At 42.0% G+C, this 18,397-nt stretch overlaps 3 protein-coding genes across 3 annotated transcripts in view; all 3 read left to right on the forward strand.

Moving 5' to 3' along the window:
* The window catches only part of LOC134194678 (ankyrin homolog), a 6,158-nt gene extending 5,265 nt beyond the window's left edge, over window positions 1-893 (forward strand). Inside the window, exons 4-5 of the mRNA XM_062663623.1 lie at window positions 729-830; window positions 885-893. Of these exons, the coding sequence (XP_062519607.1) occupies window positions 729-830; window positions 885-893 (111 nt within the window). The remainder of the gene's footprint in view (window positions 1-728; window positions 831-884) is intronic.
* Window positions 894-7,925: 7,032 nt separating this feature from the next.
* On the forward strand, window positions 7,926-10,851 carry LOC134194709 (uncharacterized). The gene is made up of 3 exons (XM_062663657.1): window positions 7,926-8,366; window positions 8,434-8,622; window positions 9,496-10,851. Exons 1-3 carry the CDS (start codon window positions 7,926-7,928, stop codon window positions 10,621-10,623), a joined length of 1,758 nt encoding a protein of 585 aa, XP_062519641.1. The 3' UTR covers window positions 10,624-10,851.
* A 4,233-nt stretch (window positions 10,852-15,084) lies between these two features.
* Window positions 15,085-18,314, forward strand: LOC134194494 (putative ankyrin repeat protein RF_0381). Its single transcript, XM_062663433.1, has 7 exons — window positions 15,085-15,361; window positions 15,422-15,520; window positions 15,642-15,737; window positions 17,566-17,667; window positions 17,722-17,814; window positions 17,871-17,969; window positions 18,076-18,314. Exons 1-7 carry the CDS (start codon window positions 15,218-15,220, stop codon window positions 18,079-18,081), a joined length of 639 nt encoding a protein of 212 aa, XP_062519417.1. The 5' UTR covers window positions 15,085-15,217; the 3' UTR covers window positions 18,082-18,314.
* The last annotated feature ends 83 nt before the right edge of the window (window positions 18,315-18,397 follow it).

An 18,397-nucleotide genomic window follows, 5' to 3' on the forward strand; every position in this document is an offset into this window, starting at 1 on the left:
GGTTGTTGGTAACTGATAGACACGTTACAGTCTTGTCTTCTAATCTTGTAGTGTGAAATGTGTGTGCAATCTTCAATCAGCACTTGCCACACTTCTTTCAGAGGGCTACAGTTCCCAGTATGATTTGGATTGTCATCTGCTGCAGGTCATGAAAATGGCAGCGCACAGTCATGATGTGTTCAGGCACTTCTTGTTTACTAATTGTGACTAGACTTTTTTGGTTGACTGAAGGTTGCACGGCTAGTCATCAGACTTTTAATTTTGTTGATCAAAAGTTTAGTGGAGATGAAGATGAGTGTTTTACTAAAGTTTGTCCAATCTGACTTCTCCCCCTCCCTCCCTTGCCCCTTCCCCAGAACCTGTGTGGTTCTTAATGTTTATCCAATGTTCCTAACGTTCATCCAATGAGCAATTAGTAATTAGCATTAGGGGTGGGTTTGTCTTTCAATTGAAGGCTGTCTATTGGTTAGAGTAGCTATGTAAACAATCTGCAATGCACACTCAAAACCCACACCAATGATCATGAGCTCTAAAATGAAGTGTTTAGCGTGTCTGTAGGACCTTACTGTCAAAAGTTATTCAGGATTTACTGAGGGAGAAATCAGTGTGGACAGACTTCAGCAGACATGATGTTGTATTATGAGTAGTGATGGATAGTCTGCTGGCAGTTGTATTGCATAGATTGCTTGTTGGACAACACATTGCTAATATGCATTGTATATGATCAGGGTGGTAGGACTGCATTTGATTTGGCTATGGGTAATGGTCACATGTCAACAGCTGGTTGTTTTGTGTTGGCAACTAAAAAAGTTGAAGATGTTACAGTTGAGGTGTGTGACAGTCTGTGTGTTGAGAGAATGAAATGAATGTGTTGGAATGTGTAGTGTTTGTAGACTTGTCCTCTCGTGTTCCATTGGGCATGTAAGAACAAGAGAGTTGATGTTGCAAGAAATATTGTGGAACAACACGGAACAGAATGGAAGGACAAAGTAGGGATTTATCAACGTGTTGTGATCGTGTCATTGAGTAGCATGTGAACAGAATGGTTTTGATGCATTGGATATTGCGGCTGTTCATGACAACATGGACATTGCTGACATCATCCTGAAGAGAAAATTACCACACGGCAGTGATGAGGAAACGGTACAGTTTGTTATTGTGAGCAAACTTTGCATGTCATTTGTCTTTCTTTTCAGGCTAGTTGTATGTCATCAGAAGATCTTAGAAATAAGGTATATGACAGTTAGTTGAGAGAATAAAATGCATATATGTGCAAGTGTGTTGTGTATGTAGACTCGTCGTCTTGAGTTTCATAAGGCATGCAGGAACAAGAGCGTTGATGTTGCAAGAAGTATTGTGGAACAGCAAGGAACAGAAATGAAGGATGACGTGAGGAATACAATTTTTGTATTATTCGTTTGATTTTTGTTGTATTGTTGATGCAGTTGAGACGAACTTTACTTCACTATGCTGCTTATTATGACAGTTGTGATGTAGTCGAGTTTCTCTTGGCCAACAAGGCAGATGTTGATGCTTCAGACAAGGTAGGTGTAGTGACAATCAAATATGGATAGTGAAAATCATGGCATAACAGGGTTGACACACTTTAATTTTGCAACAAGTCTTAGTTGTTTAGGTATTTTTCATGCACAGGTTTCAGGGAAGTACAGTCAACCTTACATTTAGCGACATCTGAAAGGGCATAATATTTAGGTCGTTATTTGCGATGTGTCGTTGAACCCAATGTACACGTTTACGCACAGTAAATGCCTTGTAGAGGCTTACTAACAGGTTTGACATTTATTTTAGTTTAATATATCAACTCGCGAGCAATCTAGTTTTCATTTATGGGTTTAAAGTACTGTTCAATGCGCTGTTGCTCGCTCCGCTGGCAACTGCTTCTTCTATTCGACGCCTGTCTTTGATGATGCCAGCTAAAGTACTGTGAGGGACGTCGTACTTCTTTTCCAACGCATTCCGTGACATGCCGGAGTCGAGTTCGGCCAAAATCGCGTATTTTTCTGAGAATGACAGCCGTTTTCGCTTTCTGGAAGCCATGCTCAAGACACGTGATCGGCGCATGCGTTACAAAATTTACATTGGTCGGTATAAACAAGGAAATTAGTACTACACTGGACAATTTAGACAGGTCGGTAAATGCAATTTGTCACTATATCCGCTGTCGCTAAACCCGAGGTAGGAAGACATATTTTGTACTACCTTCTTGATAGGGTAAAACGTTTCGGTCGTTAATACCGATGTGTCGCTAAACCCAATGTCGCTATATGTAAGGTTGACTGTAACTAAAGAGTGAAAGTGCGGCTCTGTGCTGCACTTTACTTTGCCTCGCAGTTTCAAACTTTCCATGCCATGCTGAGAGAGGGCATGCAAGGTCTGCCTGCGCGTTTTGTTGTACCATGAAGTTACATTTTTGTAATGAAACATCAAAGAACTCTTCTCAAGTCTTTTGGAAGCAGTTTTTATGAATTGCAATGTACTGTTTCTTTGTCAGCAAGCTCAAGTGAAGTTGTTAACTCACAGAAGAAAGGCAAGCACAAGGCAGATTGGATGACTCACTATAACCTTGGTTGCTTGCTGTTTTTGACAAGAGTGAACCAGAGTCTGAGACAAAGTTTGTGTTTTGATGTGCACATTACTAGCCTCGATTTTTTTTAAAACTCTAAGTGGACGCTGGTCCTTGTTAGTCTTGCATAGCCAGCCCCTTCCCTTTTGACATTCATATGGCGGGGAAGGGTCTGGTACAGTTCCTTTGATGTTGTCGTGTTGCCGCTTCACCAATAAACGGTGAATAGTGAGCTAAATGGTTGTGTAGGGTTATAGAAGTCATGCAGGTGACCTTAGCTAATTACTGATGGGAACATTGTAGAATTCCAGAGCTCATCACGTCTTGTTTTTAGTCCAGTTTTCTGTAAGAACGGCACCTTTACCGAGCTGGTAAGCGTTCTGGCAAAAGGAAGCATCACCAGAGTGGAAAAATCCTGTTTTTCTCATTCTAGCTGGACGTAGCTCACCCCTCCCCTTATAACCGGAGGAATTAACGCTTACCAGCATGGTAAAAGGTGACATTCTTATGGAGAACTGGACCGAGAACAAGACATGACGAGCTCTGGAATTCTACAGCATTCCCATCAGTAATTAGCCAAGGTCACCTGACTTCTATAACGACCATTAACTCATCGCAGTGTTCATCATTTATTGGTGAAGTGGCAACACGACAACATCAAATGAACTGTACCAGACCCTCCCCCGCCGTGAGAATGTCAAAAGGGGGAGGGGTGGCCACACGAGACTAGGTCTTTGCCTCCACGTGCCATTTTTTCCTTTGATACAGTGGCAACGTGGCACATACGAGGTCTGGTTTTTGTCTGCAGTACTTGCTGAAAACCTTTGTGACTATACCACCCTCCTCTTCCAATTCAATCCAAAGAAAGGATGTTGCTTGCCAGCCAATGACAGTGCTTAGCTAGATGTACTCAAGCAGCTGCTAGTTGTTTGGATGGCGGCTCTTCTGTTAGCAGAGTCCATCGCTTGAGACTGATCTACAGTATCGTCTCGGGAAACAACGTTATGTCCCCAGCAATTCAAAGGCTTTGCTGACGATGCCCCATTATCACACGAATGACATGTGAACAATGTCTGACTAACAGCTGAATGCGCACATAACACATACATGTACGTCTCTGGAATCCTGAGTCTAGAAGTACGGTTACTCAGCAGTAACCTGACCTCAACGTACAGCTAGTTGGTCAAGCATTCTGGGAACTTTACACTACGCTGAAAATTTGATTGGACACATTTGAGTTACTAGTTGCTCCGGAGGCAACGCTATTTTTGCCTGCAATGTGGCATCTTTCTGGCGACAATGGAAGCAAATCAATCCCTATCAGGTACAATTATTGTGCCCTTTGCCTCCGTTAAAATCGAGCCCTGCGTTATGTCAGTGCTATCAGACAGACCAGCAAAGTCGTAGGAATACTTGGTCAATGAAAGAGTGCACACTTCATAGAAAAGATGTTATTAGAAAAGGTATTATTGCATCTCTACAACAAGTAGAATGGGATAGGAATGTTAACACCTACACATGTGTGGGTAGACAAGTAGGGAAAGGCTGGTGTAAGCACTTGTTGAATGGGGAATTATTTGTTGAGTTTATTGCTATTTATTACAATACATTATGTGTTATAGGATGGTGACAGACCTTTTGATTTTGCCATCAGAAGTGGCCACATGTTAATAGCTGGTCGGTTGTTTTCAATAATGCAGTCAGTTGAACATCTTGTATTTAAGGTAACAATTGTTGTACAGCCAAAGAGTGAATACAGTTTGTTGTATTTGTTTGTATTGTATTTTAGCTAATCGATTTGCTACATTGATTCTCTTTCTTTGCTTGTTGATAATAGGCTGTGTGGAAGCTGCTGCAGTGGGCATGTAGGAATGAAGAAATGGATGTTACAAGGAAGATTGCAGAGAAGTTTTATCAATCAGTGGAGAAGGAGGTGAGAGTTTTCACAATACTGTTGATTATGTGTGAAAGATGTTTTTGTGTTGTGCATGCAGTCTGGTCGCACTTTACTTCACTTTGCTGCTGAACTTGGTCATCGTGATGCAGTCAACTATCTGTTGGAGAAGAAGGCAGATGCAGATGCTAAAGATAAGGTAAACAATGTTATGAACATTTAATGTTTACTTTAACTTAACAGATGTGTTTTCTTGAAATATTACATTGTATACCAATTGTGGTAAACATATGTTTTTAGTACCTTCAGGGTTTTCTCGAGGATTTTAGGATAGGGTGGAAGAGATGATAGTTGCAAGACACGCCCCACTATGCCTACATGTTAGGATACCCAGACCTTTTCTATCCTATATGCGATCGCCCACTTCCATTTGTATCTATGTAACATGCTGACTAACACGACGCCGCTCTCGGATCGTCGCAAAACACAGCATGCGGGTCGAGATCGACGGGCTGAGACAAACGGTCGAGTCGGAGTTTGCCTAGATTGCTTCTGACGACCCAAAATGAGACTTTGGCATCCCCAGATGAGATAAGCTGGAGTTTGTTTATTCAATTAACCAAGTATGCAGATGTGGCGTCTATCTGCTTGCCACTGTACGCCATTCTATTTCCCATGTCTGGTAGTGTGAGATGCGTCGGCTGTAGTTAGAGTAAGTGGGCTCACCGGGCTACGTGGGATGTGCAGAGGCATGTAAATGTGGGAAGAGATGCTATAGGCAGAACTCTAGCTAGAGTGAAGACAATGATGACAATTACAACAGATGCATACAGTGCAAGATGGCTGGAATGTATAATATGTGGGCGTGTAAATATGTTTTGTCTATTTAAAATATTTGGCGTTAGTGCTATAGCCGTAAATTTGTGTTATTTTGCCCGGGCAAAGAACAGGAAAATCACCTGTTTCATGCGACAGCAGCAGCATCTATGGGATCCCAAGATCACAAAGAATCTGACATACCTTGCTCAAGATCACCGGATTCTTCACTAGCATTGGTTTCCTTGTTATCTCTAGACACTTTGGGACATGGTCTCTTTGAAGAATTCTGCCCAGGTTTTATGGTTATTTTTCATCACTGAGATGTCTTCCATGTTCATTTGCTGCATTTGTGTATGCAACTGTATGCTAACACTATCTGGTTGCTGTACATGTAAGTATAGTTATTGTGCATGTACCCTGGGTAGAACACATGCAAGAAAGGCTTGGTCACATCGCTCTAGGGTTGCTTAGTGTGGTGCAGTGCCACTCTTCTATGGTCAACCCCAGACTTCTGTATCTATCTTTTGAGTACAGTATTTTACACCTTTTGCTTGCATAGACTATTAGTTGAGGTTTACCAGAAAGGTTGACTTTGTCTTCGAAACTCAACCAGCACGATGGTATACTATAGAGTGGGGAGGGTCGGTTACAATGAGGTATACGAGATTGGTGAGGATGCAAACAGCTTTCCTGTGCATGAGTCAGTATAGCAGAGAATGAGCATGTGGTTGAATAGCCTTGAACTTCCAGACCAGAGAGCGCGTGAAGCACACGAGCTCTAGGCTGGATCAAAACGATACTAAAATGATTTCGGAAGTACTTATCAAAAGCGATGCTAAATGGTAGTCTAACAGCATAGGATCAGTTTACCTAGATCAACATATCATTTGTAAATGCCATGAGATATCACGAACAAAGAAGAGACGTCAGCCGTGTTTGCGGCGATATCTTGGTGGACGGCATGAAACGACGACTCTTTGATTCTTTGGCAGACCTGTAGCTAGTCTAACCGCTCGACTGGCAAGACTACCGCTTGACCAGTTGTCAAAGGTGATGGTCTAGCGACGCTGCTGTGCATGTCCTGTCACCGCAAGCTTGAAAATATCGAAGAACTGAAGCTGAAACTAAAACTAAGATGTATGCATACACCAGAGTCTTCATCACGGCTGTGGTGTGCACTTAGCCCACGAGGATTTCACATGCACGCAATCAGCATTAGTGCACTTAGCATAACCAATTCCTGCTAAACCAATCAGAACTTACAACCGACATTCCGGTTGTAAGAAGCTGATTGGCTTAGAAGGCTATTTCCAAAATTATTTTAGTATTAACTTGGTCCAGACTAGAGTTCACGCACACTCTGGTCTGGAAGTTCAAGGCTAGTGGTTGAGGTGAGGGTACTGGAATTTACAGAAATGTAGAGGAATTATACACAATGATTGTCAGCATATGTTCTTTGATGTAGATTGCAACGGTTACATGTGTTGCTAAACAATAGAAAAATTGTGTTTACTGTTGTATGTATTGGATACCTAGAGCGTACAGAGTGTAGTAGTCTTGTACTTAAATCTTGTCATTTTTATGTCTAGTTTGTGTATGGAATTTGCATCTTACAACGATTAAATCTTGTAGTTATTATTATAGTACACTCAAACCTCCCTTATCCGGACAGTATGGGACCAGTCACTGTCCGGTTTCTAGAAATGTCCGGAAGATAGAGATAGGTAACGCACGTTATATCCTTGGAATCCAGACTATTTTAATATAAGGTTTGGTGAACGTCATACCAGGTCTGCATACAGTATCGATACTGTACTATCGTACTATGCATGTACAGTACACACTTGTACTACACTGTAATGTACATGTGTACTTTGTACTACAGTTACATACGTTACATAAGCGTTCTCCTACACACTGGCATGTGATGGTCATGACGACTTGAGAAAATTGAGTGGTTTTTAGACAGGGAGTTTCTTGCCAAAGTGCGTACCCTCGTAGTCACAAGACCTGATATGTGCTTGAAAAGTGTCAGGTCTAGGGATGTGTCCGGATCGTGGAGGTCCAGATTAGGGAGATTCAAGTGTATTACTATACTATACATGCTGTACCTCTTTGTGTATCTCCCTCCACCTTCATAGTTTGTTAGCAACGTATAGAGTAGCTTTTTGCTGAAGGATGTGCCACATAAAGGTGCTAATCGTAGTGTACTGTAGTTGTGGCAGCCGCTGAGTGTTCTTTGTTATTGTATTATACACAAGTACAAATCAGGACATCTTATATTTGTGTTATGTTGTCAGAATGGTAAGAGACCGTACCAACTGACTGATGGTGAACTGAGAAGACGACTGAGGAAAGCAAGAGTGAGATGTTTATGTAGTGAGATATGGTGGTATGTGTAGAGTGGATGGGTTGTATTGTCAGGATGAACAGAAGTATGCTGTTCTGTTCGCTGAGGGCACAGTGAGACCAGACATCATCAAGTTGTGTTTCATCGGTTCAGAAGGAGCAGGAAAGACGACACTCATGGAGGCTCTCAAACGAGGATGGTTAGAGTGGATTTTTAAAAACGAAAATCAAGCAGACAACCCGGACTGTGAAGATGAACGCACGATTGGTATCAACGTGATGACAGCCGATATTCCAGGAGTGGGTCGTGTTTCACTGCGGGACCACGCAGGTCAAAAGCAGTTCCACAAAACCCACGGCCTCTTCTTCTCTCCATCCAACTCGTTCTTCATTTTGCTAGTGAGTCTAGTAAGAGGAAAGGAGCGACAACGGTGCAGTGATGAGGATTTGCGAGATGAGCTTCAGTACTGGCTCTCATTTCTCAGATCCAGTTTGGATGGAGAGTTTATACCCACAGTGTTGATAATGGCCAGTCGAGGAGATTATTATCGTGATGGTCAGTGTGTGTTACAGCACGTGGTCGACTACATTCGTGAGCTGTTCAAAGGCAAGATCTACATCATTCAAGAGTGTTTGGCTATCGACTGTAGGAAGTGTTCGTCTTCTGAAATGAGAAAACTGAAGAGAGTGTTGCGTGGTGTGAAGCAGCAGATACAGCAAGTGATCATAAGACTAATTTTATTAGACTTCATAAATTTGTTAGCTAATTTAGATATCTATGTTACAGTCTGCTCCTCTGTATCCTCGTCTTTGTCAGCCAGTTGTGTCTAAGTTGCTTCCTTCTCTTCGTAAGAAACAAGAAGATCCATTCATGGAGACGACAACACTCATGGAGAAGATTGAGCAGGAAGCATGTCAAGGCCAAGAGAAGGAGGTTGTAAAGAAAGTAGTTGGTTTTCTGGATCATTCAGGAGAGGTGAGATTACTAGCAGCTCTTTAGTCACTGCATGTGTGTGTGTGTGTGTGTGTGTGTGTGTGTGTGTGTGTGTGTGTGTGTGTGTGTGTGTGTGTGTGTGTGGATGTAGCATAGCATCCTTCTAAGTGTGTCGGCTCTGAGGCATTTAACCCTCTCCAGTTTACCATCTGGCTTCTGTGATATCTTCAAATGCTATCATCACGATAAACCATCTCAGATCGACAGGAGTGCCACACCCAACACTTGGGAGTGAGCCTACGGCAACATGTTGTTTTTTGGAGAACAACTGTCGTGCTACTCCCACATTATAAAGTGCTCTGATTGCTTGTAATGTTGAAGTACTCATTTTCATAACCTGGTATCTATTTCTGTTCATCGTTGATGGAGACGAGGCCATGTGCACGGAGTACAATAGTGGAAATGTCTCACGGCATGGACGAAAGAAGTTGATCTGCAGCGTGGAAAGTAGAACGATGGTCTATGGTTTGTGCGAGCGATCTGTATTGCTGGGTAGCCTCGAAGTTCTAGGCTGTTGCCCCAAAAGAAATGGGCGACGGTCTGGAACTTTAAAGCTACTTCCGGGCTAGCAAGATGCATCAGTTTGACATCTTTTGCTGTATAGAGAAGTGAAAGATTCAGGACACTGTACAGTAGATTACTTGATTTCAAACTGTTAGATGAACTGACTAGAGATTTGTGGGTTTTTTGCTGTTTATGCCATCATCTTTTGAGATGGGATGGTTTCTGTTTTTTTCTGGTGTGTGTGTGTTTGTCCGTCTGTCTCTTTCTGTCTGTCTGTTTGTTTGTTTCTGTTTGCTTGTTATTTTTGTTGTGTGCATGTGTATCGGTGTTACTGTTGTGATGTGTGTTTAGATTGCTGTTGTTGGTGATGTGGCTGCTCTCAATCCTGCTTGTCTACATCAATATGCCATCGGTCCTATTGTTGCTTCTAAGAATTTCAAGTGGCATGTCAAGTCAGAGAGAAATGATGGCACAGTCACAAAAGAAGAAGCGAAAACGTCAATCGATCATTACTTGAGAGATCACAAGATTGCTGTTCAACTCAACACAGATAAAGTTCTCGCTATCAACAAATCTCTTGGTATCTGCTTCAAAGTGGAAGGCAGAGACGACACGTACATGTTTCCAGCTCTCTTGCCTCCTAAGGATCTGTCTGTCACGTGGAAGAAAGATGAGAGTAAGAAAGTGTATGTCGGTCGACGTCAAGTGTGCAGAAGTCAGACGACCATCTTCAGTCCATCTACATTCTGCATGTTCCAATCTAAAGTTTGCATTACTTTGGATCAAAAGGCAAGGCTATGGAGGGATGGACTGATCTTATCACAATGCAGTACAGTTCATAATCTCATTGAGTGTTTGGTGGCCATGATAGATCCTGTTCGTTCTGTTGACTTTGTGTGTCGTGGAGGCAAACAAACAGAAGCAGAATGTGTTTCAGTGCTTGACACTGTCATGTCTCTTTGGAGAGATATGTTAGACAGCTACAGTCCAGGCACTGAATATCAGACTGAATATCTGAGCAGAAAGCATTTGGAGGAACACAAAGAACTGAAACAAGTCATTACCTACTCTCAGAAGGAGATCGACGAAGCAAAAGCAAAGGAAGAAGGAGCACATGCTGCTGTCAAACAAGTAGTTGGTGATGAGCTGATGGTAGAAAGTCTTGGTGACCTGCTGGTTGTTCAACCCATCAGTCAATCAGCTCCAGTTTCATCCAGTGCAGTTTCTAATGCTGTTATTGGGTGTGGTTCATGTCAATGGTATTCATTTGGACTAAAACTAGACTTTAATTATGATCAGATTGAAGCTTTGTGTCATGACAAAGTGACTCCTGCTGATAAATTGTCTGCAATCATCCAAGTGAAGACCAAACAAGTTGGTGATGTGAAGAAGATGGATGATCTGCTGTTGGAGGCGTGTAGACATTTACCAGATCCAATTGATGGTGCAGTGAAGGAGAAGCTTGGAATTTATCATTAGTCGCGTGACTGTAGAAACTAGCTAAGCTTGATATATCTATAGACAGAATTTATTGACAAAATTACTGTTTTTCAGTGTCACACATTCTGTTTAGAATAGCAGCATATTTGGGCATGTAGTACCTAGTGATGATGGACCTAGCTAACGCACGTGTACTTAATTAATTAAGGATTATTGGCATAATTGCTGCAAACCATTTGTATTGCTTACAGAACAAATTAAATTTATACTGGCCATTGGCTTATACGGGCCATTTTATATCTTTCTTTTCAGATACGGGTTACAGTAAGGAGCAATACCCTGTATCACTACTACTGCACCTTTCTAAAATGTATACTGAAAACATTAAATTCAACAAAAATTGCCTTCAAGGTTCAAATGCGTTAGGTCTTGATGTCACATCCGTTGCAGCCGGATGTCTAGCGCGCATGTCCTACAGATCTTGCTTGTGGGCGTGTGTGCTGCGAGTTTGTAGTATGTCGATGAATTTCGCTCGATTTGGCAACGAGCTAAAGTCCGCGTACGAAGACGTCATCAGCGATTCGTCGGACACAAACTATCCATTTCATTGCAGATGGAGGCATCGAGTAATTGGGCGAAGAGTTTAGCGGCAGTAAAATACAATACGGTCTAGTATAGCTAGATATGCTTTCATATATGGCTGTCGCTTTGCCTGCATCGCATGCGTGCATGTTGGAGTTTACAAAATCTATATCTAAGCTCAAGGATATAGCTCTAAAAGTAGTTGATTGGGGGATGTGTTTTGGTTTTTCAGTCATGCAGCTGAAAACCAGCCGGTTCAGTTAGACAATGGGATGTTTGTTGGTCTTGCAAATTTACAGCATCTGTACGTGTAGAGACTTTCAAATAACATGCATAGTTAATTCTGGTGTGTGTGTGTGTGTGTGTGTGTGTGTGTGTGTGTGTGTGTGTGTGTGTGTGCGCGCGCGCGCGAGCGCATTTTTTGATCTGGTGTGTTATGTTGGCTATTGTAGGCCAAAGCCGAGGTTGCTGCTGCAGAGGAAGCCGCTCGACAGGCACAAGAAGCAGCCGAGCAAGCACTAGCTGAACAGAGAGTAAGTCGAGATATGCATACATTTACCAGCCACAGCTTTGTATATCATATCACCTCAAAATGCCACAATGTTTACCCTTATGTGTTTGAAAGACCTTTATCTTGTGTATAAGGCCATCCTTCATCCAGTGCCACACTAGCATATGATTTCAGTGTTTTGTATTGCTTGTCTGTGTGTGCGCTCGGCATTTATCTGCACTGTATTCGGATCTCGTTTGTCTGTTGTTGACACGTCAAGCATAAAGATTTGAAATCCTTTCAAATTGTTTCTGTTTACAAATTTGGTTGTTGGACCCGTTTTCGTTGTGTATTGAGCATGTGTAGGGTATACCAGGTATGTAATGTCTCACATGTGTAGGGGGGGCATTTATTCAAGGGTAATGGTCTTATGTGGCTTTTTGAAGGAAATACTTTGTATAACAGTGATGTTGATTTTTGTTGATTTTTTGAGTTAGTGAACTGTAAAATGTTGTTGGGTGTTGTGTTTGTGGTGTTGTTTGTTTATTGGGTTTGCCTGTCTTTTGTTATTTTGTTTCTGTTTGTTTGTTTGTCTGTCTGTTTGCCTGTCTGTCTGTCCGTCCATTTGTGTTTGTGTTTGTTTGTTTGCCTATCTGCTTGTCTGTCTGTCTGTCTGTTTGTCTGCCTCTGTGTGTGTGTTTGTGTCTGCCTGTCTGTCTGTCTGTCTGTCCGTCTCTCTGTCTGTCTGTCTGCCTGTCTGTCTGCCTGTTTGTCTGCCTGTGTGTGTGTGTGTGTCCGTGCTGTGTGTGTGTTTGTTTGTCTATCTGTCTGTCTGCTTGTCTGTCTGTGTGTCTGTCTGTTTGTGTGTCTGTCTGTATGTCTGTTTGTTTGTGTGTTAGTTTTCTTGCTTTGTTATTAATAGAAACTTGAGAAGCAACACGTTCAAGAGGAACCTAAGGCAAGATAAGGAAGCAAAGAAGCGAGACAGTGAAATCAAAGCGAGGGAGGTCTGTGTTATGGGTGGGATTGTGGAGTTTTTGTGCAGTCAGTGATTGCTTTGTTTGACAGGCAAGAGAGAGACAACTTTGTGGAGGGAGGGAAGCTGAACGTGCACGAGCAATTGAAGCACAGAAGTGGTGTGTGTGTGTGTGTGTGTGTGTGTGTGTGTGTGTGTGTGTGTGTGTGTGCGCGCGTGCATTTGTGTGCGTGCATGTGTGTGTGTGTGTGTGTGTGCGTGCATTTGTGTGCATGCATGTGTGTGTGTGTGCGTGCGTGCGCACGCATGCGCTCTACGTGTTGCTTATCTGTGACATTTCACGTGTCTAGAGCTCGTAAAAGGCAAGAATATTGTAGTCATGAAGAAGAAGACAGAGCACATTGCATTAGTTCTTTGTATGCTTCATCATCTTCAATACAGACATTTAGTAAACAGCAGGAATGTGACAGACAGGCAGGTTGCGCATGCAGGAGTGTGCATGAACACTGGCAAGTGTTGTGTGTTGCATCCGTTGGAGTTCCCCTTTAATATGGCGGAGAACTTGGAGACTGTATGATGTTACAATAGAACAAACATTAATTAAAAACCAGTTAAGCATATTTTTTGCTGGAATGTCAAGCCAGTTTGTTGGCATTTCAAAACTTGTAGTTTGGTTTTGTTGTAAGTTTACTTTGTTTTACTTTCCAACAAATCACTTGAGCCAAGCTGTGTCAAATTGTGTGAGCATAATTTGAGCAAAATTGTACAATTGGGTGAGCACTGTGGCGTAGCATAATGCAAGATAAAATGAGCATAATATGTGCAGGCCTAGCAGACAGACAGACAGGAAAGTGACATGTAGGCAAGTAGATTGAAAGTCAGATGTACAAATAGAAATTGCAAAGGCAAATTTGTCTTGTATTAGTCTACTGCAGTGTAATATATTGCTGGCATTTTAGAAAGCTCACAAAGAGCAGTTGGATGCTGAAACCGAGAGGAAGCAGCAGCAAGCACACGAGGAAAGACGAAGGTTTAATTAAGCAGCAGGTAAATCGCAAGTGTAACTATTTTATGATTTATTGGAAGTTACAATTGTGCCAATTAGTTTGTCTATTGGTGTCGTACACACACACACACACACACACACACACACACACACACACACACACACACACACACACACACACACACACACACACCACTATTGAGATCATCATGATCTGTTCATCTTCTTGTAGGGAAGTGCATTGGATAGTTTGCTCCAGTCATCACTATTCATGTGGCACTGGTCATTGCTATGAATTGATGTTCATGCATGTTGGTCAAGTGTCAGTTCTCAAATGAATGTAAGGTAGATGAGTCTGTCTTAAATACAAAGGTTGGTTGTCTCTTAATGTTTCTAGTTACACAAAGCGGCAGTTGAATTATTATTGTGATTGTTTCTCTCTAGCAAGTGAAGATGACGAGAGAGGACACGAGCAGTAGGTTGTGAGTCTAGTCCATCATGGAGTCGTGCAGTGGATCAAGAGAAGCAAGCAGTCAGCAGCCCAGCCGTCAGTTTGAATAGTGGCAGAGTTTGCAAACGAGCAGACAGACTAGATGTGTAAGTTAGAGGAGAGATGGAGTGATAGTGAGGCGTCTAGATGACGTGAGAGTATGAGAGTGTCCAGTTGTAGGAGGTACACTGTAGTGTTGAATTGAGTTTTGTTGAATACATTACTGTACTCACAAGTGCACGTGTCATCCTATGACCACTACAATCTCTAGCAAATAAGCAATCATGTCTGCGATCTCTACACGCCAAGTAGCTATCAAACGTCGTTATCAGGGCAGTACATATACATGTACATGCGCGAAGAGAAGCGGTTTTTTTGTGATGACGTGTCAACGCTTTTTAATTAATGCGGGAGCAATTTACGTGTCAACACTCAAGTTGTCAATTCTGTCACCAGCGACGGCCAATGAGATGTCAATAAGTCACGCCTACATATCATATCTTGCACGTGATCACAACGCAGGAGTTGTGTGAGCGGGCGGACACAAAATGTAGCGACGAAAGTGCTTTTAGCGGAGCGGGTCTAGAGGTGAGTGAGACGCGCAACTTTTCTTTCTGCCAACTCGTCGATGTATCCCGTCAGAAGATCTCGTTGAATTTCTCGTTTGTGCGAAAGAGCTTTGCCCTCCGCACAAGCACACAAGAAATTACTAAGACTGACAGTTTGATCTTGTATGGGAAGGTTAGGGAAAAGAGATGAGCGCGACGCACAATCACGGTTTCTCTTATTTGCTTGTAAACCCGTCTACTGGATTTGTGTGACGTGATGGAGGAGAAACGCGCCAAGACTTTCACGCCTCGACGTGTTCGTGATGTTAGCGCGCATTTGCAATATATTGCGGTTGTAGGGTGTATTGTAATAGACAGTAGACGGGTGTGGTGCGTGGTGCGAGGTGATAGATTAGAGCAAATGGATTGTTAGATTGTGATGTGAGTAAAGGGTTGATGTGGTTGTGTACTGATTGGATTGAGAGCACGTGTTGAGTGAATTGTCGTTTGTTAATGAAATTGGAAGGATTTATTGTTATTGATGTGTTACTGTGATGTTAGAATGAGTGAGAGAGACATCAGAACATTGAATAGCCAACTAGCGGTTGCTGTAAGGAAAAATGAAGGTGATGAGGTTGACAGATTGTTGAGTCTAGGAGCTTCACCGAATGCGTGTAATAGATTAGTATGTTATTGATTGAGTGACTCGTTTTATTGTTGTTTACTACAACTCACTCTGATATAGGGATGGCCTGTAGTTGTGACAGCTTGTGCTAGACGCTCCTATTCTGTATGTAAGCTGCTAGTGAAGAGAGGGGCAGATGTGAGCAAAACTGATATATTGGTAAGTGTTGAGAGTGAATGAATGAATGAAGAGAATGAGATTTAAATGATGTGATGAGATTTGTGATAGGATGGATATTACAGTAGAGACAAACAATTAAACACAATCATTGTCATTGCAGGCTAGGACTGCTCTAATGAGGGTAGCAATGAATGGTGATGATGAAATGGTCGACTTCCTTTTATTATTAAATGCTGATGCTGGACAGAAGGATGTGGTGAGTGTATGTGATGCAGTTTGATGTGGTGATGTGTGAGTATGAGAAGTTATGTTTTAAAATGAATGTATTAATAACGTAACTAGCAGAGTCCTTCAGCATTGTCCATGTAGTACAGATGTATGTATATAAAGGTGTAGTGTGTTTGCTTACTTGACCATAACCTCGAAAAGGGGCTCAATGAAACACATGCAGCCAACAGCCGATTAGACTGTTCTTCTAGCTGAGCAGATTGTTTTTCATCCAGGAAAGATGAGTAAGTATCTAGTTTTTAAGCAAGTTACTAAGTTTCCATATTAAGGTAATGTCCTTGAAGAGGTTGCACTTTCTTTTCCTTTCATACAATCATGCACTGCATACGTTTGTATTTTCCTATTTGCTGCAAACTGTCATCTTAAGGCAAACATTGTGATGCTTTGTGGAAAGAAGCGGCCTGCACACACTCAAATGGCAAGAAGCCAACAATGAAAGCCATGCAGCTAACAAATGATTGGACTGACACTGTTCTTCTTAAAAGGTTGAAATTGGTCTGTGTGCAGAGTCTATGCCGATCGAGTTAGTAGTTTTAGCACTTTCAGGGTTTAACACACACACACACACACACACACACACACACACACACACACACACACACACACACACACACACACACACACACACAAGAATGCCTTTTACCATACTGCCGTAGTGTAATCCAGGGTAACTCCGTGAAGAATTTGATATACACCCGTATATTGCTACGTATGAGTGTTGTAGCCGCTTGGTCTTACTACCGTATGGAGCAGTAGCCTTCTGCCAATCATCATGTGGGAGACCATCTCTGAAATCTCAATCGTTCTTGAGATAATTTGGGACTTTCATTGGCACTGCTAATCCTGTGGGTGGGGCAACTTCGTGAACAGAGTTTCGTTCTGGCAACTACGACTTACGAATGGTTATAACTATTGCTTGCTTGGGTACGTTTTTCTACTGCATTTATTGTGGTAGCAACAAATAAGGCATACCTATTAGATCTTTTGCTGTACTCTATGAAGTTGCTGTGCGGTGTAGGAGGCGTTTTTGTTGCTATTGCTTCGTCATTCTGGATGTCCATTCAAGTAGCGATCGACTTACTATGAAACTCGTAATTTTACGTCAAGTAGTCTACTAATAGTAGAAGAGATTCAAATCCTAAACTGGAGGTAACACGCTTCACACTCGAACAGGGTTAGATATTCATGGAGTTACCCCGGATGACCTTATATAAAATTGTGCTTGTGTTTGTTTAAGCTGAATTGACGAGCTCTGGAATACCACAGCGGCCGAGCCTTTCCCAGTAATTAACCAAGGCCACCTGACTACTATAAACAATCTCTTAGCTCACAGCAGCATTTCATCATTTATTGGTGAAGCGGCAACTCGACAACATTAAAGGAACTGTACCAGACGCTCTCACACCATCCAGATGTTGAAAGGGGAAGGGGCTGGCTAAGCGAGACTAACCTGGAGAGCCATACAGCTATTACACTTACACTTGCATTGATGGTTTGTGATTGGCTCAAAGTCAACGTCATTTCCATTCGCTTGACCAACACACACATCTCAACACAGTAGAGTACACATAGAAAGGGTCTCACTCCAATTATGGTGGCTTGATAATGTGGTTGTGCATGATATTTGATATTGGAAAGTGTTGATTGTGTGTCTGGTGGAGCAGGAGATGTAGATGAGTGTTTTACTAGCAGACATGGTGTTGTATTATGAGTAGTGATGGATAGTCTGCTGGCAGTTGTATTGCATTGATTGCTTGTTGGACAACACATTGCTAATATGCATTGTATATGGTCAGTATGGTAGGAGTGCAGTTGATTGGGCTATGAGAGCAGGTCACATGTCAACAGCTGGTCGTTTGGTGTTGGCAACTCAAAGGGTTGAAGATGTTACAGTTGAGGTGTGTGACAGTCAGTTGTGTTGAGAGAATGAAGTGAGTGTGTGGTGTGTGTAGCATCGTCTTCCTGTGTTGCATTGGGCATATGAGAACAAGAGAGATGATGTCATAAAAACAATTGTTAAGCTGGGAACAGAAATGAAGGATGACGTGAGAAAGAGAATTTGTGAATCATTTCTATGACATTTATTGTATTGTTGATGCAGTTTGGACGAACTTTACTTCACTATGCTGCTCAGTATGACAGTCGTGATGTGGTTGAGCTTCTCTTGGCCAACAAGGCAGATGCTGATGCTTCAGACAAGGTAGGTGTAGTGACAATCAAATATCAAATGTTAGGTAGGTGTAGCAACAATTAAGTTAAGTTGGATAAACTGATCAAGTATTTACTAAACTGTTTTGTCTGCTTAGAAATGAGGTAAAGCAATTTGTTTGTATTACAAAATATGCATATTATTTGCTGTCTTGGGTATTGTGCTATTTACCAACAATTGAGATTTAAATTGTTTTAAAGTCTTAAAATAGATGTATGGAAATGTCCATAAAATGTAAAGTGCATTTTGTGTAAGACTGCTGTGGGGCTGTCGTTTCAGCAGAGGCAGTTATTGTATAATTGTATTGGTCAAGACTATGAATTAGAAGCAACAAAGTTGAAGCACGTATCACTAAATCTTTTCTATTTTCAACACTCGACAACAAAAGCAGCCACTCTAAGAGCATTGTAAACCACACA

This window comes from Corticium candelabrum, chromosome 1, assembly GCF_963422355.1.
Source record: "Corticium candelabrum chromosome 1, ooCorCand1.1, whole genome shotgun sequence".
Classification (NCBI taxonomy): domain Eukaryota; kingdom Metazoa; phylum Porifera; class Homoscleromorpha; order Homosclerophorida; family Plakinidae; genus Corticium; species Corticium candelabrum.